Genomic DNA, 26,523 nt, shown 5'->3' with positions numbered 1-26,523 from the left:
AAACATCTAAAGAAATAACCATTATAGGACTAACTTTAAACTCAAAGTATAGATGGAACTCTCACATTAACGGATTAAAAAAAATCACTGTCCAAGCCGCTAAACATTATAAAATTCAAGCTATAAATACAATAGCCATCCTCATACACTAGTCCAAATAGCAAACAGCACATTAATATCAAAAATTTAATTCGCCTTACCAATCTACGGAAACGCGGAATACATGAACTCAGCTCTCCGCTCAGCGTTAGGAGCATTCCCGTCCACTCCAACCCACAATGTCTACCTTGATGCGAATGCATGCCCCCTAGAAACAAAAATCCAGTTTATGAAAGCCAAACTTTGGAACACAATAGTACACTGCCAGGACACCCCCCTTTATCACATAGTAAACAAAATTATAAACAAACAGAATAAAAAATATAAAAACTCAGTACTCCAAGACTGCATCAACATATGCTCCAATCTAGATCTAATAATTACCCCGTTAAAATAACTAAGTAAGTCCAACCCCCATGGCATATAAGACCTCAACAAAAAAAGAAAAGCAACAACCCCAAAACAAATATTTTTAAAAGAATTTTTAGAAACTAAACACAAATTAAAAAACTATAACCTTATATACACGAACGGATCTCTATCAAATGAAATAATTGGCTATGCAATAACAACAGAAAGCTCAACCATAAAACTAAGTGTGCTACCTGAATACTCTTCAGTGTATGCAGCAGAAGCTACAGCAATCCTTGACGCGATCGAGATAGGACTAAAATGTAGAGGGAAAACCTGCATTTGCACTGATTCCCTGTCAGTAGTGGAAAGCATAAAAAATACAGAAAACTCAACATATCTTATCTCCAAAATTCGAAATCTTATAATAAACAACTTCCCTAAAATAAAACTTTTTTGGGTACCAAGCCATGTAGGGATAGCTGGAAACGAATTTGCCGATGAAGCTGCTAATGCAGCTACAATCTCCCCCCTAATAGCTTCAACAAACATAAATAAATTAGATAGGAATATATATTTAAAATTCAACACTGCTTAATTTGGCTCCACAACTGATTAATAAAACATCCACATGGTATCAAACAACGAATGCCAGTCATCTTAACATTGCCCACTACACAAAAAACCCCCTTTTTAATAAACTATCAAAAATTGAACAAACCAAGCTTATACGGTTACGTCTTGGGCACACTAGACTGACCCATGCAAATAGATTTGTGCAACCGCCATCAAACCAATGAAAATTTTGCAATTGTACTGACATATCAATAAAGCTTATATTAAATGAATGCCCAACCTTCCACAATATCAGACCCAAAACACCGAACTCCGATCTCATCCCTCTCCTAACTAATCCTAGCCCTGAAAACTTACTTATCCTTCTTACATTCCTAAAAAAGGCCAACATTATAAATGAATTATAAGGCTACAAAAAACAAAATGTAAAAATACTTTCTTATTTCAAGTTTAAGATAAAAAATTCTATGTTTTCTAATTAAGTGTTATTTGTTATGAATCTAATTGTTAAGTGTTGAACCTTATATAAGTACTAAGAAATATCTGAATAGATAACCAGCCGAAAGCCCCAGCAGCTATGGCTGTCATCACTACTGTAGCTTAGTTTTTATAAGTAAGCATACAGGGTACAAATAAATAACTAAATAAAAATAAATAGAATGTTTCTTGGAATCTTTTTATATATTTTTAATGAGTAGTTTAAAGCTTACTTCTACTGTCGCAGATGCTTTGCACTCTTCTGCGTGCCATCTGCAGTGCACTTCCGATTCGCAATATTTTCACAAGGGCCTGGCGGAATTTGGAGCCGGAATGGCTGCCAAGTTGCTGATGGTGAAGGAGTCCAGTGTCCGATGGGGAACACAGCGGAGCTAAGTCCAAGTTGTCATGCTCCTTCTTATAAGCTTCTCATGAATGATTGAGTACCTCGTGAAAGCGTCTTTGGAGTGGTATTTGTATTTTTCCTTCCATTTCTATTACAGCTTCTCGTAGAGTAGAAGGAAGGAAGCGTCATTTGTTGTATGGCCTGTCCCCTGCAAGGGACACGTTCCAGGGAAATCCCTTCGGAAATACTTAATTTTTCCTCGTTCTCATTTCAACTGTGAAATCCCTTGCAAAAGACTTGTCCGAGGGAAATCCCATCGGAAATTCTCGATTTTTCCATGGACTTTCACCATGGACTTTTACCTGAAAGGGACACGTCGCAGGGAAATCCCTTTGGAAATTCTCAATTTTCCAGTGGAGTTTTCACCTTTTCAAATATGGAATTTAAAGAACATACATATTAATTTACTTTTCACTGTATTTTATTAAAATTGTATCATTTAAATCTATGTCTTTTTTAGATAATTTGTTCTTACTGTTTTTTATAGCTTTTCTTAAACATTTGTCCGAATCCTTGGAACCCCTGGTCAACGCTGTGTCTTACTTGCTTACTTGTATATTTACCTTTTCAAACTGTGTAAAGCCCGTTTAGGGATCATCCCGCCACTTTCGGGTAACGGAGCCAGAACCTTCTGGGTTATGTTATAAAATCTATAAAAAAAAGCTCAAAAAGGGACGTTCCTTAAACGTGGATCGACGCACAACATCTTCAACTTAAAGAAGCACTTACCTAACTTGTTTTTTTTTTTTAAATATCACTTTTATTAATAAATTAAAATGAGTCGCAGCGCACAATTTAAACAGCCGCTGCTGCTCCTTTCATAACTCAAACAGAATGCACCAGGTCTTCTTCTTTTGGTTCCTCTCTGAACATAACGGAGGGAAGCAAAACAAAAGCACAGGCCCAAGGATGCTCTTTGACAGCCGCGGTAAGGCAGATTAAAAGACACAGAAAGAGAAGCTAATATGCGAAGATCTGCCTCTCTTTTTTCCTGAACTGCTTTTGTCGGAAGTCTTGTAAGCTGCTCCGAATTCTCTGCTGACGTCGACAGCAGCACACAGTTTCAGACAGGTAAAAGAAAAAACAAAAAAGCTTTTTGCGCTTTTCCCGACAACCGGACTGCGCAACTGCAGGGCCACAATCCACAATCTAAAAAGTTTTTATAATAGAAACAAATTTTAACTGAAATGTATTTGTCTATCGATTACCTATTGACTGATTTGTGCTAAAATGTATTTGTCTGACCCGTGATGTTATGACGTTCTGAAAATGTCCCAGTTAGTTCTCTTTCCAAATTTGACGGACTATTTTGTGCAATAGTTAGTAGATGCTTTTTCGGTGCAACTCAGAAAATTAGAACATTTATCCCCACCGTAGCCAGCAGCTCCTGCCGTGAACAGTGAAAAATATACAAGAGAAAATTGTAAAAATGTTACATAACAATATTACTCAGCGCTTTATTCTACAACGAACGGACAACGTTTTGGCATTCTACATAATAAAAAAGGTCGCGATAATATTACTCAAATTTTAAAAAATACACAAGAAATGTTACTTTTTTTACATTTTCCAGAAAAATTTTTATCAGTTGCTCATACTACACCTTATTTTATTAACAAAATCAGAAATAATGGTCTATCCAAGTCACGAGTATCAGGGCATTACACTACAACGAACCAAAAAACTTTTGGCATTCTATATATAATAAAAGAGAGCACGATAACATTTCACAGCTTTTAAAAAATACACAAGAGAAAATGTTGGAAATGTTACTTTTTTTTCGTTTTCCAGAAAATGTTTTATCAGGTGCTCGTACTACACCTTATTTTATTAACAAATCAGCAGAAGAAGACATATTGACGTACGATTCATACGCAGATTTATTCCACGCAACTAACTTAAGTTTTTATTAAGAAATAATAAACTTGGAATCAAATAATATACAAAGGGATACTAACAAAAAGGCACTATGGGAAATTTAATATGACATAGAAGTAATCGAATTATTTTTATCACAATTAATATCAACTAGATCAAAAAGAGAGATAAGTGAGCTAGTCACTGTTTGTAAATGGTTACCTGGAACTCCGGATCTTGAAGATTTTATTAAAGTTCAGAATAAAATTAATGAATTATCATTTCCAAATTGTTCAAAGAAATAGAATCTCTTTCTGATGATTTTAAAAATGATTTTAATGATCAAGATTTACCACTGCGAAAACATCGCTTACGATTACTGACATTTGATCTGCAAAATGTAATTGATACAATCACACTAGCAAACAAAATACAATTGACGGTTTTTAATACCAAAGTTGTAAGCAATGAATAAGAAAAACCAATAATTATCGCTGACTAAATGGACATCTCCGTTTTAAAAATCGCACTGCATAAAGAACTTTTAATAATTTATTCATATAAAGTACATAATAATAAAAAACAGATGCGAAATTATGATATATGCTAGAGCGATTACCAAATCGATGGCAAACTAGTATTAAACAATCAAGTCGAATAATGAGCAACTATGTTTATGAAATATCTGTCTTTTAGAACTAACTTTTTAATACTTATTGCACTTTAATTAATGAACAAAACTTGTTATACCCGAATATTAAATGGTAACAAATCAACTTGTAAAAAAATAAGAAAAAAAAAGTAGGCATTATACAGGAATTTGCCATTCTTATAAATGGTAACAATTTAACAGCTCTCATCTAAACGGTTGATTTTTAATAACATTTAATAGAACAACTAAAATTAATAATATCTCATATATCAATTTGGAAAACTCAATTCTTAATTAAATAACTACGAAGAACTTCAAAAATCCGATTATATTTTATCAAATAAAACGAAACTTTCGTAAAATATTAAAAACATTTTAAATCCTTTCATTAAAATAATAGTACTTTATATTTAATATAAAGATAATGTAAACATTTTAAATCGTTTTATTAAAATTAATAATACTTTTTTATTAATTTTAATCGTTACTTATTTGACTTTTTTACTTATTATAAAATACAAAAATGATGGTTTATTTGTAACCAAAAAGGAACGGCCTGAACCATAGTAATCTATTAACCAATTAAATTTTTTAACCGAATTAAGAGTTTTGCTAACTGAATTTCATATTGAATAGGGACGATCCATTTTAGAAGGGGGAGAATTATCCGACCCGTAAAACTCTGTTTTAAAGTCAAATTCGTCTTTACCTTCAGCTTTGAGGTCCGATCTCGAACCCAATTAAGTTAAATAAATCAAAATTTAAGTAAACATCAGCTTTCCTTGGAAACCAAATCAATTGCACCTTTTGAGTTTCAAGTTTACACCAAACTGCATCGGTCAGCATAATTAAATTCCATGATGAGATGCGACAGTTTCATCTTAAGCTTTTAATCTAAAAATAAATTGAACTTCTAAAGTTCAAAAAGAAAAGCAAAAAAAAGAAAGTGTCTAATATTAATTGAGTATAAAAAACAAGAAAGGAAGTTAATTTCGGTAAGACGATGTTTGTAAACTCTTGCAGTTATAAGAAATAATCAACTTTATTAACACCATGTAAAATTTTTAAGGATTGTTGCTGACTTCAGACAATTTTTTTCATATTATTTTCCCTGCAATTTTGCGATCCTTCCTATGACAGCTATATGATGTAGTCGTCCGATTTTGATAAAATTTAATTCGAAATTAATAACTAATTTAAAAATGTTATTTCTAAGCTTAAAAAGTTATATGTCAAAAAGCACCAAGGCTATAATTTGTTTCATATTATTTTCCGAACATTTTCCCGATCGTTCCTATGACAGCTATATGATATAGTCGTCCGATTTGATAAAACAAAATTTGAAATTCAAAACTAATAAAATATTTGTATTTCCAAGCTTAGAAGGTTTTATATAAAAATTATTGGTTTCATATTATTTTGATAAAATTTAATTTGAAATTCAGAAATAATTAAAAAATTTAATTTCCAAGCCTAGAAGGTTATATGTTAAAAACACCAAAGATATAATATTTTCATATATTCCGACTAATTTTCAGATCGTTTCTATGGCAGCTATATGATATAGTCGTCCCATTTTGATTAACATTAATTCGAAATTCAAAACCAATCAAAAAATCTTTTTTTTTGCGTAGGAAGTTATATGATAAAACACCATAGATATAATTTTTTTTTAATTTATTCCCTTATAGTTCCTATGGGAGCTATAAGATATAGTTGTCCGATCTGGCTGGTTTCGACTTTTATACTACCTGCAATTCAAAGAAGACTTTTAAGAAAGTTTCAGTCCTATAGCTTTAAAACTTGCGTAGAAACGGACATGGCTAGATCGACTCGTCTTGTGACGCTGATCAAGAATATATATACTTTATGGTCGGAAACGTCTCCTTCACTGCGTTGCAAACTTTTGACTCAAATCATTATACTCTTTGCAAGGGTACAATAAAAGTTTAAATAATACATATTTCTTTTTATTAACGAATACAGGAAACAAAAACCCATATTAACATTATTATTAAATATTAATACTGCAATTGTTCCCGATGTGCAATCTGAGAAATTCTATTCTGAGATACTTCCAAGTCACTTATACTGCAATAAAAATGCCATAGAATACTAATCCACTAAGCTTTCAAATTAGGAAAACAGAACTAAAAATTAGTTAAGCTGAAATAATTGAACTAGGAAAAAATGGATTCCCAACATTAAACAAAATTGAAAAGAAGATGCTCGACTTACCAAATGTAAGATCGAGCACGGATTATCATATACCTGCTTTCTAGGTCTTTAAAACCAACACTGGATGATGTTATCCATCTGTTCATCGACCGGGAATATATTTGTGCCTACAGTGGAATCCCTAACGGAGAAAGCCACAGGCAATCAATTGTATTTCTAACTAACAAGCGCTCAAGCGACTCCTGCTCTCCCTTATTGTTAATAGTACATATAAGCCACACATATTCCCCAATAAAATCAGTATTCAAATGAACCTTGTGTTTTCAATTACTCTTCGTTCAACTAGGCATGATTTTTCGGGCGTAACCCAACTTTACAGTTGGTTAAGTGTCATTAAAGCTAATAAATCTACAAACTCTTAATGTAACGGCAAGTTTGACCACTTGGTTTTCATATTGATGATGAGTAACTTTTAATACCACACGTTGTGACTGTCAAACTTCCCAAGATAAAAAGCAATAACGTCAAAAACAATGACAAAAGAATTTATAATGCAATTGTTGTTAAGTGGTGGTCGATTTGGGAGCCTAAAAATCGTATCGGGGTAACCTAATCTGTAAAGGATTTTAAACAATATTGTCAAAAAACCAATGGTCCGTGGCGGAAGTTGGAGCCGGAATGCGAACGGAGTTGTACCGCTGATAGTGCAGAAAGGCGGCCAGCATCCTGGCAATGTCTCTAATTGCTCCTCCAGCTGTCCCTTAGTTAACGTGTCCTCCAGCTCGATATTAGCTGCCAAGTCTCTGTTGGTAATGGAATCCAGTGTTCGCCCGATGAAAAAAAATTGTATTTGTCTCATTAATACCTATCGACTGATTTTTGCTAAAAGGTATTTGTCTTATTAATACAATCACCTACAGCTGCGCCCACTCTAACACCCACAAACGGCTTAAACGCTTAAATCTGTCTACTGCCCAAATAACATCTTCTGAAATAGCCGGTAGGTGGTGCCCTAAAATATAGCTTTGCTGCTTATACATATATCTCTATTTTGGCTTCTTTGGCTTCCTTAAGCTGAGTAAAGGGAATCTCATAGTCGAGGCACTCGACCATAGCGTTCTTCCTTGTTTTGGATTTCGGGCGGTTTCTCCACGCGCACGCGGGTGCTGACAAAACCTTATGGATCATCCGTTCAACTGATGGATCTCTGTGGGAAGACGCTTGGGGATGGGTCGATGTGGGAAGATGCGCACATTGAATTTCCTTATTTTCTTAGCTCATCTGAATAACCCATTAAAAAGCGTTAGACGCGTATTTGCTGCCATGGTTATCTTTCGGTTTTCGTCGATGTGAATACAAAGCTTTACGTATATATTAGATACTTTACGAATTCGTTGATTTTTTTTACATGGACCACCTTATAGCATCTTCCCACATCGATCCATCAGATCCATCCACCATCCGTCAAACGGATAGTCCTTAAGGTTTTTCCGTTCTGAAAATGTCCCAGTTAGTTCCCTATTTAAATTTGAGGGACTATTTTATGTGAGAGTTAGGAGATTTTTTTTCGTTGCAACTCTGAGAAACTCCTCTTATTTTTAGTGAAAATAGAAAGTGGTAGTCTCGTAAGCAAACGGTTTGGTTAGATTAGCCAGTTCAGCTGTTATCCCAATCGTTGCGAATGGATAGACCCTATGGATAGGGTATGTTATGGAACAATTAGACGTAGTTTTTTCGGTGCAACTCTGAGTTTTTGAAATTTGAAATATTTGAAAATGAAAGGTGCCGCTTTAAGTCCCACTTTGCTGCCTTCTTTATAAATAAGAAGTATCTGATCGTCGGATTTTGAATATTAATAACAAATACCAACTTCTTTTGAAGTCAATGATCAATTGAGAACAATAATCTTAAAGTCAAACACCGCTGGTGGGGACCGAACTGAATTCAAGAAAAATGAATGATCTTTTGAGGGAAAGACCAACCTCTAGTTAGCCGCCTACTTGGCAGGACCAGGCTCTGTTTGCAAACAATAATTCAAATCATTTCTGTTCTCAACATCTCTTTTCAAAGAACTTGGCCAAATAATTGCTTAAAAAGTGGAATTAAAATTTGTGTTATAAGTAATTAAAGTAGCCAGACTTGTCTTATTTGTCAATATCTTAAGATCGTAATTTTTCCGAAGATATTCCGGACAACAGTTAAAAATTCTATTTTGCGACGTTTGTCTGATTACAATTTTTCTTTGTGATCAATTTGGCAGAAGCAATCGAAAAGCCATAGCAGCGAAAACTTTCCAATTGCTGGTGTTAAATTTGTATTTAGTTTTACTGTGTATTCCCTTTCATTTTTAGTAAAGTCATCATCTTCTCATCGTGTTCGTTATGTATTATGCCGATCAGATGTCTGTGCAACATCGGTTTCTATATGAACAGCTGTGTGCAGAGGCTATAATCCCTTAAATACTTGTGAAAACTAATCCACCTACAGTTTTTCGTGCATCATGTATATGTGTGCTGTGCCATCTGAAATCGTTTGATTTTGCCAGTATTGAGAATCGAGCATGCTTGTATACAGATGTCAACCGAAAAAAGTTCGAAAAGGAGCGGAGCGCAAATAATATTTCTTTGAACGGTATTCGGGAGTTGTGACAAATACTATAAGAATCACCAAATACAAATTCAAAAATGAGTGACGATTTTTTAAAGGAAACATTCTCAATACCCTCATCAGCGACCGGTGAGTAAGCAGGCGAAGAATTTAGTTACGCAATTGTTTGTCGCATTTTATTCTTTCTTTTATTTTCTAACTGAAATGGAAATTGACAATATTGAATTCATTCAAAGAAGCAGCAAGCGCAAACTACGCTCCTGTTTCAAAAACTTATAGTAGTGCTCCTGTCTCGCCGTATCTCAATTATGATTCACGATACCTACTGCAAGCACAGCCAGAATTCATATTTCCCGAGGGTGCCAATAAACAGCGTGGGCGCTTCGAGCTGGCCTTCTCACAAATAGGTACTTCGGTGATGATTGGAGGCGGAATCGGCGGAATGGCAGGTGTCTACAATGGTTTCAAAGTCACCAAGGCGCTCAAACAGACGGGAAAACTTCGACGAACGCAGTGAGTTAACATCTGAATGTTTAAGACAGACATGACATTATTGTAACCAAACGATTAGGTTAATTAATCACATTATGAAGCAAGGTTCGGGCACGGCGAATACGTTGGGTACACTGGCGGTACTTTATTCGGCGTGTGGGGTGTTGTTGCAGTTCGTCCGAGGGGAGGATGACCATATAAACACAGTGATTGCAGGATCTGCCACAGGACTGTTATACAAGTCAACAGGTGGGCAGATTTCGCTTACATGTCAAACTAATACTGTTTAATTTTTTTTTATTGATTTTACAGCTGGCCTACGTAGGTGTACATTTGGTGGCGCTATTGGGCTAGGCATTTCGTCGCTGTATTGCTTATATCTGTTAGCACACGAGAATAGTACAAACTCAAGTCACAAACTCCTCTAGAAGGTTTCTAGCTAGAGGATATTAATAATATACAAAGTCATTGTTCATATTTGATGCTCCTAACCGTGTAAAATGAAGTTTTGTTTTATATTACCTAAAGTTGTATAGATAAAATGTGTTTTATTGCATTTGAAGCCACCCCATTATTCTACACAAATTAGTTAAGAATGTCTTAGTAGTCCAAGTTCCCAGTATCGGCCCCCACCATGATTGCCTTGCTGCCCCTATTCATCATGTTATTGACCGGTGCCTCACAACTAGTATCTTGCGTGGAGCACGTCTGGCAGTGACAGTTCACGGCCTCTGTGTACTGATAGTAGCTAACGCTCTTGTCCGCTTTTGGGTGACAATTTTTCAGGTTTGCTATAACTGGCTGCCGCTTTGCGTGGACGCAGACGGGATGGAACGAACGTTTATAAGGGAACTTCCAATCAGAGATCTCGCTGGAGTCGCATCGTCCCCAGCACGACCATACGCTCACATAGTCCCAGCACTCGTGCCCCAATACATCAGACTGCGTTACTTTATACGTATATACCCGACGATGGCAGCCCAATGGCGCCACAATAGGTTCGCTGTTGATGGGCTCAAACTCCACCAAGTTCGCAGATGTAACAGTCCCTATGGAGAGAGCTAGGATCCTGCAAAAAAATAAGAGTCCGGCTAGATTAATAACTAGCGATCTATTTAAGGCAGCCTTACAAAATTGCATAGCCAACAATCATGGTTTGTGCTGTGATTCTCCTTGTCAACTGCGTTCCCAACGACTTATACCGTCTATTTATGGGTACGCCACACGCGTACACTGAGCCTGCGCTGCCAGCAGTGGCTGGATACAACCCCTGCACGAACAATGAGTCTTAAAATAGATTTCTTGGCCTAAGGTAATCTACCACGATTCATTGACTTTGAGCAGTTAATTTCCGAATTCTAATTTAATTTTCTAATAAAAACTTTCGTTTTGCTGAATTGTCGATTTTCTTCCCTAGCAATGACAATTTTGTTTTGTTGATAGCCGTTTCTTGAAAACACCGCATCAAACAAAAACACCTCTTTAAGAGTTAAAAATATAGTGACGATCGTTCATTGAACAATCCATAATTCTAATATCAACTTTTGTGACGAAAATGTAATATAATCTACTAAATAAATACACATTCATTCATTCGTTCATTAAAATCAAACAACTAAGCAATGGCATAATGAATTGAATGTAAGCAAGTAAGAACGCTATAGTCGAATGCCTCGACTATCAGATACCCGTTACTCGGCTTAGAGCAAAAGGGAAAAAGAGATATATGTATGTATGTATAAGCAGCAAAGCTATATTTAAGGGCGCCACCTACCGGCTAATTTAGTAGATGTTATGTGGGCGGCAGATAGATTTAAGCGTTTAAGCCGTTTGTTGGCGTGGCACCCCGCTGAAACAAACTATCTAGTTTTTCCAAAAATGTTTCTAATATTGAACTGTTTAACATCATATTAAATTTTTAGGAACTTCAAATGGAGTTTAGTTTCGCACATAAAAAGGTCAGGCAGTGTAGGACGCTCTGAAATATAATATTTTTGCCATTTTTGTTGATTATTAACTTTGAAACTGGTAAGTTGAGGAATCTCAAGAGGTATAAACTTTAAGATTTTTTTTTAAATCGTTAGAGTCGGTTTTGAAAAATCTGGAAAAGGGCTAAAAAAAACTTTTTAAACTGTAGTACTTAGACAAATCGTGCTTAAAAGGCGTCCATAATATTTCGAAACAGTACTTCACATGTTACGGGTATACAAAATTTAGCTATTTACAGCTGAGCTGACTCTAAACTGACAAACAAAATAAAATTTTCAATTTGATTAGACCTTAAAAATTATGTTTTGCGTATTACTTTTAAACGGAGCACCCGATCTTGACAGTTGCGGTTACATTCGACGAGTATTTCAATTGAAAGTACAACTAGGTTATAGCGGGAAGTAATTATTCCCACCGGACCGGAATTTTCAAAATTTTAATTTTTACACTTTCACCACTTTTTCTCCTACACCAATTGATTTTTTTAAAGGGTTGGTATGCAATTCTTTTAGTTTTGGCCGTACCATATATCAGTCGCCTTCGCACACCATTTTGGTGCGCTCCGTCAGTACGTGTATGGCCGTCCACAGTGATTTTTTAGAAGTATTTTAGTGCAATTTTGAGCAGTTAAAGCGAAAAAACAAAACAATGTAGGATCAATACAATTTAAACGCGGCATACATTTGTATATTATTATAAAATAACATTTCTTAGAAATTTTACGTTAATTAAAACACTTCTAAAAGTGTATTTCGAAAAATGACATAAAAGGCTACTGCCAGTTTCAATTAACTTTATAAATTAACTTTTTTGGGGCTATTGAGCTAAGGATATCGTCGGTCTAAAAATTAACTATAGCTAAGAACTATTCATTACAAGAAAAAAAATTTGTTTTTTTTTTAATTAAAAATGTTGTATGTTTAAATTTTTTTAGATGACTTTATGCATAAGACATAATGGTAGTTCCAAGCGAAGGAGGTTATATGTTACAAAACACTAAAGATATAATTATTTTTTAAATTTTTTTTGCCGATATTTCCTATACTATATATATATATATATACTTATAATAGAAAAAAAAACTTTTGGAAAAGTTTCAGCCCGATAGCTTTAAAACTGAGAGACTAGTTTGCGTAGAAACGGACGGACAGACGGAAATGGCTAGATCTACTCGTTTAGTGACGCTGATCAAGAATATACATACAGCGTGACCGAATATGGTATTTTAAATACTTTTTGGTATTTTATCAGCTATGATTTTGCTCAAAAGTATTTTAATGGTATATAGGTATTTAGTAGCATTTTTCTTAGATTTTAAGGTATTATATGGTATTTTCGGTTTGGTCACACTTCAACAAATGTGACGCTTACTTTTAAAACAAAGAGAAGTGAACATAATAGATCCAACAAGCACATTACATTTCTTATCGCTTAAAGATCTTATAAATTAATTAAGCAATTTTAGATGATATTTAAAAGTTTTGAGTTGTTATGTTATGACACTAATCATTTAAATTCATTGGAAATCAGAGGCGTTTTCTTTGGATAACTTTTTTTTTTAAATAGCAAATTAATTTATATTATTAGATCCTTTTAGTTTTTAAGTAAATTATTTTTTAGAATGTGCAGAATTATTCGTTTTTTAATTGCGAGATAGAAAAACAATTAGTTGGCAGGGCTAGAAGCTCACATTTGTATGTATACGCGAAAAACAATAAGTGCCCTTTATTACTGTTAACGGCAGTCCACGTAGTGACGAAACGCCCCGAAAGGGTCGCGAAGGCGACTTCTATATATACACAAAGAAATGAAAATCTACAGTAATCCGCTGTTTATCAGTGTTACATCAATCGAAAGGTATTGCAAAAACTAAGAGGATTGCATTGAGAAAAAGTGGTGAAAGTGTTAAAGTGAAAATTTGGAAGATTTGATCTTTTGGGACTGGTGGGGACAATTATGCTCATTTAAAATACGCCTCGAATGACACGTCAACTGTCAAAGAGCGAAAATCGCCCTCCCGCTGCCCTTTCATTGTTTTCAGCAATTTAAAGTTACATTAACCTATTCGGAATTAGATAATTAAGACTGGTATTGAGAATTATTGGTGACGAATCAGTGAAAATTGTTAATCATTTAATAAAATAGGTTACCCTATAGTTCCACAATTCGTCTTAAGCGCTCAATCAGCTCGAAGTTGTAGCATATCACGAATGATTCTAGCAGCAGTGAAAGATGGTGGGTGTAGCTTCAAGTGGGGCACGCGCTGGTTCCGGCTCATTGTTTCGTCGGTAAAGGGAGTGAGTTTCCAATTTGATCCACAGTGCTACTTGCTCGCATATGTATATACAATATCCTATTTTAATTCGCGTGCGAACTGACTTTGAGGTAAAATTGTAGGAGGACAGAATTAATAGTGGGATAAAGAGGGAGGGAATACCTGAAAAAAAGAGTGCTGCCTAGATGGAATGGCAACAGCTGATGTATGTGTGTCGGTGTCAGCAGCGATGATGTTATTTGCCGCTGACATTGCCCACCCTACCATGATCACCGCAGCCGCATAACCTGACAGAGGTTGTTGATCCCTTTGACACACGCCTAACTTTTAACCATCTTCATTGATGCAAGCTTCCATTAGTAAAGAAATTTAGCAATACATGTTTATAATAGGTTTAATATATATAAAAAGGTAATAATGATCATTAAACTAACAAAGTTCGGTATCATATAAAGTTGTATGCTAAAGTCATATCGCATCAAATAAAGGCTATCCAAATTTAAACATTAATTTTTGTTATTAATTTCTTTTATAATATTAAGAACATTGGAATATTATAATAAACGGTCAATCAAAATATGTAGCATGACGACCGGAGCCGATCACTTACCCACCATATCCAACGTTGAAAGTGCTTTCAATTTGTTGTATTATTGGCTGTAATTTTGTTTATAAATTGCAAAACTGCATTTCAATTGACTGAAGAAAGAATTGGGAAAAACACTTCCAGGGGCTTAAACACTTGCTCTCATTTCGAGATTGCTTACTGCATTACAAGTTATTTGTATTCGGGATAATTTAAATTACTTTACTTCTTTAACTTTACTTTAAATTTACTTTTACTTTAAATTTAGTTGTTTCATTTATTTTTAAGTTTATAGGAATTTAAAGATTTTAAATTTAAATGTTGTTATTTGAATTAATAACAGGCGTGGGGCTGCCCACTTGTGCACTTTCAGCAGAGGGCTGCACTGTTGTGTGTATGTATGACGATCACGTTGTTGCGCTTTAGGGACTTTTTCTAGAAAAAACAGGAACCAAGGGAAGGAGTATCTCGACTTCCAAGAATTTCCCTCGACGCTGACGATCACGTTGTTGCGCTTTAGGGACTTTTTCTAGGAAAAACAGGAACCAAGGGAAGGAGTATCTCGACTTTCAAGAATTTCGCACGATTCCAGGAAAACAGGAACCACCAGAAGGAGTATCTCGATTTCCCAGAATTCTCTTTGTTTATTTAACGGCAAGGCCGTGGTTTCCTGGTGAAAGAAAACCTTCAAAAAGCCTGGGGATGTCTGATATTTTTCACGATTTTGGCTTTGGTAGAAATCTGGGTTTGGTTCAAACACTGATGAAAATATGTTTAAGCGAGAACGATCTTCACACGGCCAAAGTTCAAAATGGAAAAGAGCGAAGATTTGAGATGCGCCAGTCAGAAAGGCTTGGAAAATTGAGTCGAAGTGTTGGAAATGGGGAAAATTTAGGAACTTTGCTCTGCCATTTTAATATTTGGCGGCAACTTCAAATGCTGGCGGAATCTTTAAATGGTGGTGGAAAATTTAAATGTTGACAATATTAACGACAAGCGCCCTACAAAGTCGACTGCGACGTCGGCTGAGCAGCCAGCGACTCGAGCAGAGCCAAATGAGGTCCGCAGGGAGAACGGATAAAAGATGTTTTTCCTTCTCTACTCTCTTGCAACGTCTCCGCTAAAAAATGCGTGTAAAGGCAAAGAATCCAATAAATTAAAAAATATAGCCTTTTGTGTACCCTTGCACTTTAAGGATTGCGAAATTTTTTCGTAAATTATATTAATGTAATGCGCTCAACCTGTGCTGGTCTGTGCTTTTTCTTCTGCTTAAAAAAAGATGGGGTACTTTAAAAATCACTTATTCTGTTCTCATTGTTGAGCATTGCTGAATCCTAGGACTTGCCTATGTTAATTCAAGCAGTAATTTTCAAGCAAATTGAGCACCGATTTAGCGCTCAGAGTTCAGGAAATAATGAATTAATTGCCTTAAGTTGTTTTTATCGTTTTTAATGGCGTTCTAACAGTCTCTAACCATAGAACCAAGGGAGGGGAACGGATCATAGAAAAGGATAATAACAACACTATATATATATTTAGCACAGAACCAAGCTTCTGATAGAAAGGACTTTTGGAAGGATATTTAAACAATAGCCTTCCGAAAGATTAAGTCAAGAGCTAAGAACGAGTATTTTGTATCCAAAAGTTAGTACGTTAATAGCGAAAAAAGATAATCTCTTTAGTTAAAACTAAACAGTTCCTTAAATCTCAAGTATCTTAAATATTCCCATCATCCAATAACATTTTGTTTCATTTGAACTTGAAGTTCAAGATGCTAGGTGTGCAAACACTATAGCTAGATTAAAAATATTATCAGTCCATAAAAATAAAATAAAACAAGTTATCAAAATAATATAAGCGTAAGATATTTAATTTTATGTTCATTTAAATGATAAATTAATTTAAACAATTACAATATAAAATATTTTTTAAAAATAAAAAATGTTCCTTAAAGACGAGATAAGACACAGCTTTCACAGCTTGTTTCAAACAGCAAAAAATTAACTTGAGCTATAAATCTGTAGCGCCTACAGTTTTATGGTAAAATAAAAATTTTCACTGAAGTGTATTTGTCTCGTCAATATTTTGGCACGCCCCCTCTAACGCCCACAAGCCGCCCAAAACTGTGGTGGCCACAGTTGTCATGCTAGAATTTTTTTTTGCTAAAATGTATTTGTCCCATTCAAACCTTTCGATTGGCCTAAAAAAATATTTGCCACGCCCACTCTAACGCCCCGAAATGGCTAAAACCCTTAAAACTGTCTGCAGCCCACATAACATATACCAAAATAGCCGGTAGGTGTCGCTTTAGAAGATTTCTTTGCTGTTTATATATTTCCATTTTTATTTTTTTCTCTCAAGCTGAGTAACGGGTATCTGATAGTCAAGGCACACGAATATAGCGTTCTTCCTTGTTTTTTGATAGTTTCGGCTAAACAGATTACGTTATGTGTGTGTACCTAAAATAGCCTTAAGCATAATAATTCAAAAACACCTGATAACGAGATAAAAATCTAGTGTCGATCGCACCTACAGGAAACAGAAGTTCTGATTTTTTTTTACATTCGACAGAAAAATAGCAGCGTACCAAATGTAAAAAATTTTGAAATCAGATTTTTTTTTAAAATCATTTAATACAAATTATCTACCGTCACGAAAATCATAGAATTCAAGTTTCTTATGTTAATAACAATTTAAATGATTCTACTTCATCTACTTTCACAAAAATCATAGAATTCAAGTTTCTGAAGTGAATAACAATTTAAATTATTTTAAGACTCTAAAATGAATGGATACGAAAAAAAAGTATAACGCTCAAGCAGTTTTATAGGTTCTAAACTAGTCCATATGACAATTTTGTATTTAATCAAAATCCTTTTAAAAAGTGACACTATATTACAATGTGCACACTTTTGGGCTTAGCCCAAGAAACAGAAAAAATATATAAAAAAGATATAAGATGAAAAATTCAAAATAAAAACACAAATATTTAAGAAAAGCGTACAAAGTATTTAAAAATACCTTTCTAACGACATAAAGTACAAGCCTGTAATGCGCAAGCTAAGTGTGTATAAATTTAAGCTTTTTATAGCTATTTATAGTTTTCTTGCCAAACTAGCGAGTTTTCCAAAAAAAAAGGAACAACTTAAATTTCTTATAATAAGTTCTTTAAGTTGGTAATTTTCGCAACAGCTGAAGAGAGCGAACTTGTCACAAAAAAAAACTACTGAATGTTTAATAAGAGAAAATACGCTAAAACACAAAGAAATAAAGGTTTAAACTCACAAAATCTGTGTAATGACTTAGACTAGCACATAATTCTTTTTCCTTATAATAATAAATAAGTGACCCGCTTATATAAGCTCAATGAGCTACGAAAAAAAATACCCCTATTCCGACGGCGTCAAGTCAACAATGCAAAATGGAACGGAAAAATTTCTGTATCCACAATAAATTTGTCGGCCAACCACAGCTACGGCTATTATCATCAAGCACCACTTTTACCAAGAGTGCAGTCAGGCTGCAGAAACCACACCATAGCCTGACTTCACTGCCCGCCTCGCTTTACATTTTCTGAAGGACAATTCGTGGACTTTAATGCTAAACACACGCACTGGGGACCACGCCTTGTGACTCCCAAAGGAGGGCAATTATACAATGCAATCCATAACCCGAACAACAAATTAGACCCCAACAATTAGACCCTTCCCCTGGAAGCCACACATACTGGCCAACAGATTCCAGGAAACTTCAAAACCTAAAAGACTTTACGGTGACAAAAAACATTCCCCGAAATTTAATATGAGACAGCGCTTTCGGACCTGTCGTCAGACCATTCACCAGTTCTAATAACTCTTCTTCAAATCACAAAAGCTACAGATCACCCCCCCAGGCTGACGTCGCACAGAACCAACAGTTAATATATGTATTAAAAGTACATCGACAGCACTATCGATGCTCTTAAAGACGCATTCTTGGAAGCAGCCACTAATTCAATAAAGAAATTCATCAGCCAGCTGGAGCCGAAACTTTTGCTTCACACCGCCGAAATGTCTTCCTAAAACAATTTCCATACCAATTTTGTATCAGCCAATGAAGATCACGAAAGTCATTGGAGAACTGAAGCAGAAAAAGGCAGCTGGCGGTGACCTAATAACTATTTTTATTTTATTATTATTATTATTTATTTATTATTTTTAGGCTATTCAATGGGACCATAACTCTCGGCTACTATCTGAAAAAATGGGAAAAATCTATTATCATTATGATACCGAGGACCACAAAATTCCGTCATTCTATAAACTAATTAGTTTCTTATCGTGTCTGCCTAAATGGACAAAACTATCAGAAATACGCACAGCCTTCGAGCACCGGGAATACTTTATCGGAATATTCCCCGATGCATCTCAAGCATTCGATCTAGATGGCCTTATGCACGAAATAAAAACACGCTTGCTTTGTTACACAAGCTACTTGAGTCGTATATCTACAACAAAACCTTTGCAGTAATGTGCAACACAACACCCGACGACTACGTTTTCAAAGCTGAACTGGTAAATGCGAAAAATGTTTGTTTATTAAGGAATCTCAAAAACTATACAGCTTCAAATTTAATTTTAAATCGTTAGAGCCGTTTTTAAGCAATTAGAAATCAGCTTAGATATATGAAAAAAACTTTTGTGCTAAATGGTGGTATTAAGACAAATTATGTTTGAAATACTTTTCTAACGACATTTAGCAGAAGCCTTATAGCTGTTTGCTCGACAAACTAGATTGTTTTTCCAAAACTGGTGGAACAAATGTTTATATTGAGCTGTTAACATCGTCTAAAATTTCTAGGAACGTAAAACATCATTTTGGGACAAACGGAAAAAATGACAACTGAATAAATTATTCATTTTTAAAGGTCGCCTAAAATCTTCTTTTGCTAATTTATTCTTGAACGGAGCATCCAAATTTGACAGTTGTGGGGGTCTATCTCCCAAATCACACCTTAAAGTCTTTTATTTATTTATTTATTTATTCGCCAACAGTTGGTACTATAACTGGCTACTTGACTTCTCTAAGCTAAATACTAAGGGACGAAAGGTAATTGTAAAGAGTTTTCTTAAATAAATCTCTGGGGGAGTAATGGTCCAGCCGTATGTGAGACGGAAGTTTATTCCAGTAGTATAGGGCTCTACACAGAAGCTCATTATAAGCAAACAGCAGGTCACAAATAAAAACTAGTGCGCTTGATGTGTGTGGTACCAGTCGTAAAGACAAAAGAAGCATATTACAATCTGGACCTAATGAATGAAAACAAGGAAGAAAAAATTTCTAGCATGACAACTGTGGCCACCACAGTTTTGGGTGGTTTGTGGATGTAAGAGTGGGCGAGATACATTTCTCTTGGGCTAATCATATTTTTCTATCATGAAAACTGTAGGCGCTACATATTTTCGCAGACTGTGGGCGTTAGAGTGGGTGTGGCACACCGCTGAAAAAAACTTGCGGTGCGTATGCAAATTAAATTAAATAAATTTGATAATTCTTATTCACTAGTTTACACACTCGTTATTAGAACCGAACTTAACTGCTTAACTTAACAGTGAACTCACTGCTCGCGATATTCAAATTGTCGACCGATCAACTCGGATTCAAAAACGGACTGCCTGACTTTGGTTCAATAATCCATAATCAAACCTCGGCTTAAGAGATTTATCACAAAAATTTGATTAAGAGAATCATCCAAGAGAGTCGAAGAATTGGATGATGAAAATTGTCAATTAAATTTGAAATGGCAATTTTGCAGAATTGAAATCGATGTTTACGTTAGCGGACTTTGTCTTCCTTTGGTGTTTACAATATCGGCTTGGATGTTTACATAATCAGTTTGGAGGGGAGAGTGTGAAACTGATCTGTGTGGGAATCGATTGGAGGCTTTTTTTAAAGAATGGAAAAAAGCTCTTGGCTCAAAGTTGTTTATAAATTGGGCAAGGGCCCCTAAGTAATGTGTCATATAACTTGCATACATAGCATACGCCTTTGGAATTATGTAATTTATGTGTTTAATGAAAGTAAATTTAGTACCAAACATGGAAGGAAAATGAGAACTAATGGAATACGAGAAAAGGAAGTTTATTAATCGTATAGTGTACCTAACGTAGAAACATTTTGACAAGTTCAGAAAAAACATCAATTTCCTACTCTCACTAGGTCATTTTGAAGAAGTTCACTATCGAATATTGTATTCAAAGTCCAATATATTATTTATATATATATATTATATTTATATTTTTTTAAGCCACATGAACTTAAAGTTCTTTATGCAGTAGCTTACATAATCTTAATGAACTTCCCTAAGGAAATCCAGAATTTGACACATACGGGTTTAAGAGAACACCATTGTACCCTACTCTATATCTGCGGTCAAATTAAAAAAAAGTCAAACCAATTAACAATAGATGAATAAAATCCCATAAAGCATTAAGGGAGACTATGTCAAATACTTTTGCGAAGTCAAAATAGACTATATCAACTTGATGATGCTATGTCAGTGCTAGTTCACCTTCCAGGCACAAAACCATGTTGGTAAGGACTGATTATCCCACCAGCAAGGAAAGTTAGCTGCTTACCAGAAATTCGTTGAAACATTTTTCAAAATAAATGGAGAAAGGCCATCGCAGTATAATTTTCCGAGTCGCTAAAACTCTTAGCCGACATATAGCAGCAATATCAGTGCATAGATGTGCACCCAATATTTAGCATTGTGGTAATGACACTGAGTGAATCACCGTCATTCCAGAGCGAGATCAGTTCAAAGTTAGATGCGAAATACTTAGCAAATAGATTAGCGATCTCAAAATGCGAGGAAGCATGGGAAGGAAAGTAAGAAGTTGTTCGATTAGAATTGACAAAGTGCCAGAATGCTTTAGGATTAGTAATGAATTTACGCTCTATGTTAGCAATATATTGGCTGTATAAGAATTTATTCAGGAACTCAAACTTCCACTTATGTGCTTTTAACAATTAAAGTCAGCAGCATCACCGCTTTCTATGTAGCTCCTTTAGATTTTATTTATAAGAGTTTTATATTTCTTCAGTCCTTGTGTATACCATGGCAGTCTATAAGAATACAATAGTAGAAAGAAAAGATAAAAAACTTCATAGCTAGTATTCACATCAGCATACGGGAGTATATAATATTAGAAATATCATTACGGATACAATCTAAACTGATAAAAGAATTCTAGATCCTGGTATAGGTGGGCAATGTTGTCCACATGTGCTTTATAAAAGGCAAAACTGGTGCCTGGGCATGTATGATACTGTCAGGAAAATTGTCTTCTTAGGACCAGCGAGAGATACTTAGAATTGATCGAGCAGGGAATCCTCGTTCTGGAAACGAATAGCAGTACAAACTAGATCACGCCGCACAGCAATTAAAACTACGCCACCTCTGGAGCATCATCCTTTAACGGAATCTCGATCTTTACGGAACACATGGTAAAGATTCGTATCGAAAAACTCATTTTCAAAGAATTCGATGTTGAACCAGGTTTCAATAAAAATGTTGATCACCATGAAACATTGCCTGGAAAATTAGGGCAGCATGGGTCTTTGCGTAATTTGCTTCAGTGATCTGGTAAGCATTTACTGTTCTTAACGCTCCCTTTTCTAAACAGGATAGCAAATGATTTTAATATTTCAACATTTGATAACAATTCGTCGTTGTGAACCAAGCTATTAAACCATCGTTAACAATGTCTAAAAAATTAGACGAAATTGTCGTCTAATTTGAGAGTTTCATATAAAGAATTGAAACTACTATTGTTTGTGAAGGTATAATGATTTCTTTCTCCTTCAGGCCTATTGCAATTTGACATTAAAACGGGCTTTGCTGTTACACATAATTCCTTTAACTACTCTCCACATTCTAACTCAATGTTAATTGCGCGGCAGCAGCCATATCTGCATATTGCGACTCTATTCCGACAACGGCGATAAACGGAAACGTGACGCTTATGATTATATACCCAAATTATACAAATAACAGCCACAGAACACCGCACATACTGCGTCCCGCCTAGTAGTGGTAAACTTTTTGAACTAGTTTTAAGAAATTTTAGAGTAAATTCGAGACATCTACGTTAAATTAAATTTATCCACAAAGCGGTTTTCGTTAATAATGGTAAGGGCCATCAACATAAAAGTGCCCTTACAGGTAGGGTGATAGCCGAAGAAGTTTTATGGTGGAACTCTGCAAGTTTTATTGTGTGGCGGTGATGCTGTTTAGGAAGAAACCGACCCTTGTCTCTTCCCTGAGCTAGGCCAATGCAACCAAATAGCATCCACTTCACCGTGATCGTCACAACATTTGGTATCAAACATAACTCCCAGGTTTAGAAATTTTATTTGGGAATTAATAGAATACGTAGTAACATTTCGACAAGTTAAGAGGCAACTTATTACAAGAACACCAATTTCCAATCTAACTAGTGCGATGGAATTCACAGACTTAAATATTTTAGATCGTCCGCAAACAACAGTAATTCCGAGTTTTTTAATGCAATAGCTTATGTCATTGAGGCAGATGATGAAAGGAAACAGATCGAATGCACTTCCCTGAGAAAGGCCAGAATTTGCCACATACGGGTTTGAGAAAACACCATTGCACTCTACTCTATAACTCGCGTTACCTAAGAAAATATTCAAACCAGTTTTGAATTGGTGAATGAAATCCAAATTTTTGCAGTTTTGCTAATAAAGCGTCAAATGCTTTTGCGAAGTCAGCGTAGACTGCATCAACTTGATGATGACTGATAAATGAGTGGATGCAAAAAGGTTAAACGTAGTTAGGGGTAGTTGACCGTACAGGCATTAAACCATGTTGGTATGGACTACCAGTAAGAAAAATTACCTGCTTATCTACAATTCGTTGAAACATTTTTGAGACATTACTTAGCTTTGCAATTGGCCTATAATTTGAGACAGTAGTTTTGTAACCAGACTTAAATATTGGAGAAACTGTGACAAGTTTCCATCTCTCAGCCGCCATATAGAAGTCAAAATCAGTGACATCTAAGAACCCAATATTTAGCATTGTGGCAATGACACTGAGTGAATCAGCGTCATTCAAGAGCCAAATCAGTTAAGAGCTAGATGCAAAGTACTTAGCAAATAGATTAGCAAATAGATTAACGACCCCAAAATCCGAGGAAGCTGAAATACTTTCAAATGACATATGGTAAGGAAAATAAAAACATATAGCAGTAAAAATCAGTGCATAGATGTGCACCCAATATTTAGCATTGTGGTAATGACACTGAGTGAATCACCGTCATTCCAGAGCGAGATCAGTTCAAAATTAGATGCGAAATACTTAGCAAATAGATTAGCGATCTCAAAATGCGAGGAAGCATGGGAAAAAAAGTAAGAAGTTGTTCGATTAGAATTGCCAAAGTGCCAGAATGCTTTAGGATTAGTAATTAATTTACGTCATAAATTATGTCAGCAATGTATTGGCTGTATAAGAATTTATTAAGAAACTTAAACTCCCGCTTATGTTGCGTGTAACGATCAAAGTAAGCAGCATCACCGCTTTCTATGTATAAGATTTTTATATTTCTTTAGTTCTTGTGCGTACCATGGCAGTTAAACTGTAGTTAGCGTATCTACCTACAATAGTAGAAAAAAAGATAAAAAAACTTCGTCATCAGCATGCGGGTGGACTTCCGCTAATCTAATATTATAAAAATCATTAACGATACAATCTAAACTGCTAGAATTAATAAATGTAAGAGGCGAGCGAAAACTGTTTGGTGAGAAAATATAACAAGGAATTGGGATTAATAGGGGCTTGTGATAAGAATCAGACGCTGCAACGTAAATTATGGCTCAAATCAGGATGTACAAAAATAGATCCAGAAGCTTTTTTGAGTTATGTGATACTGTCAGGACCAGGACCAGTGAGAGATACACAGAATTGATCGAGCAGAGAATTCTCGTTCTGGAGGCGAATAGCAGTGCAACGCAGCTCACGCGGCACAGATATTAAAACGCCAAATCCAGATATTTACGGAATACGTGATAAAAATTCGTATCGAAGGATTCAATATCAAAAAAATCCATGTTGAGCCAGGTTTCAACAAAAATTATGACTTTGTGAACATCATAAGTCTTTGCCTAAAAAAGGGATTGAGCATTTGACACATACCACCGACATTGTGAAAATAAAAAATGAAATTTGTATTGCTTGCGCATATCCGGTCCAGCATCTTGGCTCAAATCCGTAAGAGGCCTCGCTGGGATTCTATCATAATTACTAAAATAACTTATAAGATCCTTCACTAAAGTAAAAGTGCGGATACGAATAGGCTGGTAATCATCGCGCCAAGTATTTGGTGGGCAGTCAATATTAGCATTAAAAATATAACTGCTCGCAAATTAATCCACTCCTGGTAATAATGAACGAGAACGTACTACAGCTGTCGCAGTCCATTATTTTTGTTGATGGCAAGAGCATTTCGAGAGAGCGCCTTCAGAGAGAGCACTCTAAGAGGCTCGCTATCCAAATGTGACGATACAAGTTGTTGTAGAAAGTCGAACGTCAAAACGGTGGAGAGGTGCAGCGTAGTTCTATAAGGCGATTAACAGAAAGAATCCAGCAGATGTTAAGGTACTTCGGGAGATAATTAAATCGCAACCAATATTAGAGCCTGGCGGTCGGCGAATGTCGCGCAAAGCGGACATGGTGCGTCTGAAAAAATGTACAGTAAGCGCCACTCCGATATAGTTTTTGCAAATACTTTTTTATTGATGTACGACTCGTAAGCATCGGACGAGTACTGTAGGTTTTCATTTCTTCGTGAACAATTAGTAGTCGGCTTCGCACATCCTCCTGGTGCGCATCGTCACCACGTGTTATTTGTTATTATCATGAGACACATATAATTAACTTGTTTTTTATTTTATTGATATGCTTTGCTATTTATTTATTGAATCTTCTCCCTTTGGATACTAACAATAAGTGTATCAAAACTTAAACTAATTAATCGTCAATATTACTGTTAAGCCATATGACTGATAATGTCGGCTAGGCAAGTCGTTGCGTTGCAGATGGGATCGGTTGGAAACTCAAGTCAAGCCTCTTGCGAGTCAATTGGGGTGCACAGAGATATTTTCATTGTAGGACGCTATTTGTTTGTCTTTTTCATCTGTTACGGTAAGAATGCCTAGGTCCCTGTGGATGTTTTGGTTGCGAATATACCATGGTGCCTTGGTGATAGTTTGCAGAATTTTTGATTGAGGGCGCTGTAAAATTTTTATGTTGCTGCTGCAGGCGTTCCCCCATAGCTTGAGAGTGGAGTTGTAGAGAAAAACCTTGTAGTCCAGGGGCAGGGGCGAACGAGTGTTGGATTCTTAGCGAGGTAGCTGCTAACTTTAGTTTTAGATGTACTTTCTTGCGTTCTTCTCCAGATAAGTCGTCTGTCAAGGTGGACGCCGAGATAAGTTACGTCGTTGACTTAGGGAAACTGCGAAGGCTTAAGATACATAGAGGAGTATTCCCGATGGGAATGCGTATTTCTGATGTTATTCTGTTTACTTGTTCGATTGTTCCATGGTTTTGACGAAAGACAAATTAATGAGCAGGGACAACCTTGTGTGCTCCTAGATATGGTATTATACGAGTTAGAAGGCATTTTTCGTATAATAAACTAATTGGTCTGTAGGATGACAGAATTGTGTGGATTTTTTTTGGGCATATTTATCATAATGATAATATGGATAGGTAGTTTGCTAGCTGTATTGTGGCTCGGCCTGCGGTGTCGTCAGTGAATGTGGGAATATAGGAGAAACAGAGAAGGCCCTAGCGCGTTTCCTTGTGCGACTCCAGCTTTGATAATGTAGTCGTCGGATGTTGTTGTGTTGCACATTACTGCGAAGGTTTTTTTTGTAGATATACGACTCTAGTAGCTTGTGAGTGTTACAAGGCA

At 35.6% G+C, this 26,523-nt stretch overlaps 2 protein-coding genes and 1 long non-coding RNA gene across 6 annotated transcripts; 1 reads left to right on the top strand and 2 right to left on the bottom strand.

Annotated features, from left to right (window-relative positions):
- Window positions 1-7,125: 7,125 nt before the first annotated feature.
- On the bottom strand, window positions 7,126-7,987 carry LOC127011729 (uncharacterized). The gene is made up of 2 exons (XR_007764999.1): window positions 7,515-7,987; window positions 7,126-7,399 (listed from the first exon to the last, which is right to left on the bottom strand). It is a non-coding gene; the product is annotated as an uncharacterized LOC127011729 (long non-coding RNA).
- Window positions 7,988-9,113: 1,126 nt separating this feature from the next.
- On the top strand, window positions 9,114-10,222 carry LOC108036868 (mitochondrial import inner membrane translocase subunit Tim23). 3 transcript variants are annotated; one of them, XM_017113244.3, is made up of 4 exons: window positions 9,114-9,332; window positions 9,443-9,716; window positions 9,775-9,944; window positions 10,008-10,222. In XM_017113244.3, exons 1-4 carry the CDS (start codon window positions 9,281-9,283, stop codon window positions 10,121-10,123), a joined length of 612 nt encoding a protein of 203 aa, XP_016968733.1. In that variant the 5' UTR covers window positions 9,114-9,280; the 3' UTR covers window positions 10,124-10,222. The 3 variants fall into 3 exon arrangements, with proteins under 3 accessions (XP_016968733.1, XP_016968734.1, XP_016968732.1); XM_017113245.3 differs by having other exon boundaries at window positions 9,115-9,332; window positions 9,446-9,716; XM_017113243.2 differs by having other exon boundaries at window positions 9,116-9,332; window positions 9,440-9,716.
- Window position 10,223: 1 nt separating this feature from the next.
- On the bottom strand, window positions 10,224-12,112 carry LOC108036869 (thyrostimulin beta-5 subunit). Of its 2 annotated transcripts, XM_050889790.1 has the most exons (3): window positions 11,470-12,112; window positions 10,826-10,965; window positions 10,224-10,764 (listed from the first exon to the last, which is right to left on the bottom strand). In XM_050889790.1, exons 2-3 carry the CDS (start codon window positions 10,846-10,848, stop codon window positions 10,296-10,298), a joined length of 492 nt encoding a protein of 163 aa, XP_050745747.1. In that variant the 5' UTR covers window positions 10,849-10,965; window positions 11,470-12,112; the 3' UTR covers window positions 10,224-10,295. The 2 variants fall into 2 exon arrangements, with proteins under 2 accessions (XP_050745747.1, XP_016968738.1); XM_017113249.3 differs by lacking the exon at window positions 11,470-12,112 and having other exon boundaries at window positions 10,826-10,985.
- Window positions 12,113-26,523: the final 14,411 nt, after the last annotated feature.

The sequence above is a fragment of the Drosophila biarmipes genome, unplaced genomic scaffold (assembly GCF_025231255.1).
Source record: "Drosophila biarmipes strain raj3 unplaced genomic scaffold, RU_DBia_V1.1 ptg000007l, whole genome shotgun sequence".
Taxonomy (NCBI): domain Eukaryota; kingdom Metazoa; phylum Arthropoda; class Insecta; order Diptera; family Drosophilidae; genus Drosophila; species Drosophila biarmipes.
Note: the sequence above shows the minus strand (reverse complement) of the source record. Positions and strands in the feature narration are given on the sequence as shown.

What these genes read in the sequence shown, in the direction of transcription:
- LOC108036868 (XM_017113243.2), top strand. Translation starts at nt 9,281, where the DNA reads ATGAGTGACGATTTTTTAAAGGAAACATTCTCAATACCCTCATCAGCG. An exon ending in AATACCCTCATCAGCGACCG is followed by an intron (nt 9,333 to 9,439) that starts GTGAGTAAGCAG and finishes ATTCATTCAAAG; the next exon opens with AAGCAGCAAGCGCAAACTAC. An exon ending in ACTGTTATACAAGTCAACAG is followed by an intron (nt 9,945 to 10,007) that starts GTGGGCAGATTT and finishes TTGATTTTACAG; the next exon opens with CTGGCCTACGTAGGTGTACA.
- LOC108036869 (XM_050889790.1), bottom strand. Translation starts at nt 10,848, where the DNA reads ATGATTGTTGGCTATGCAATTTT. An exon ending in ATTGTTGGCTATGCAATTTT is followed by an intron (nt 10,765 to 10,825) that starts GTAAGGCTGCCT and finishes ATTTTTTTGCAG; the next exon opens with GATCCTAGCTCTCTCCATAG.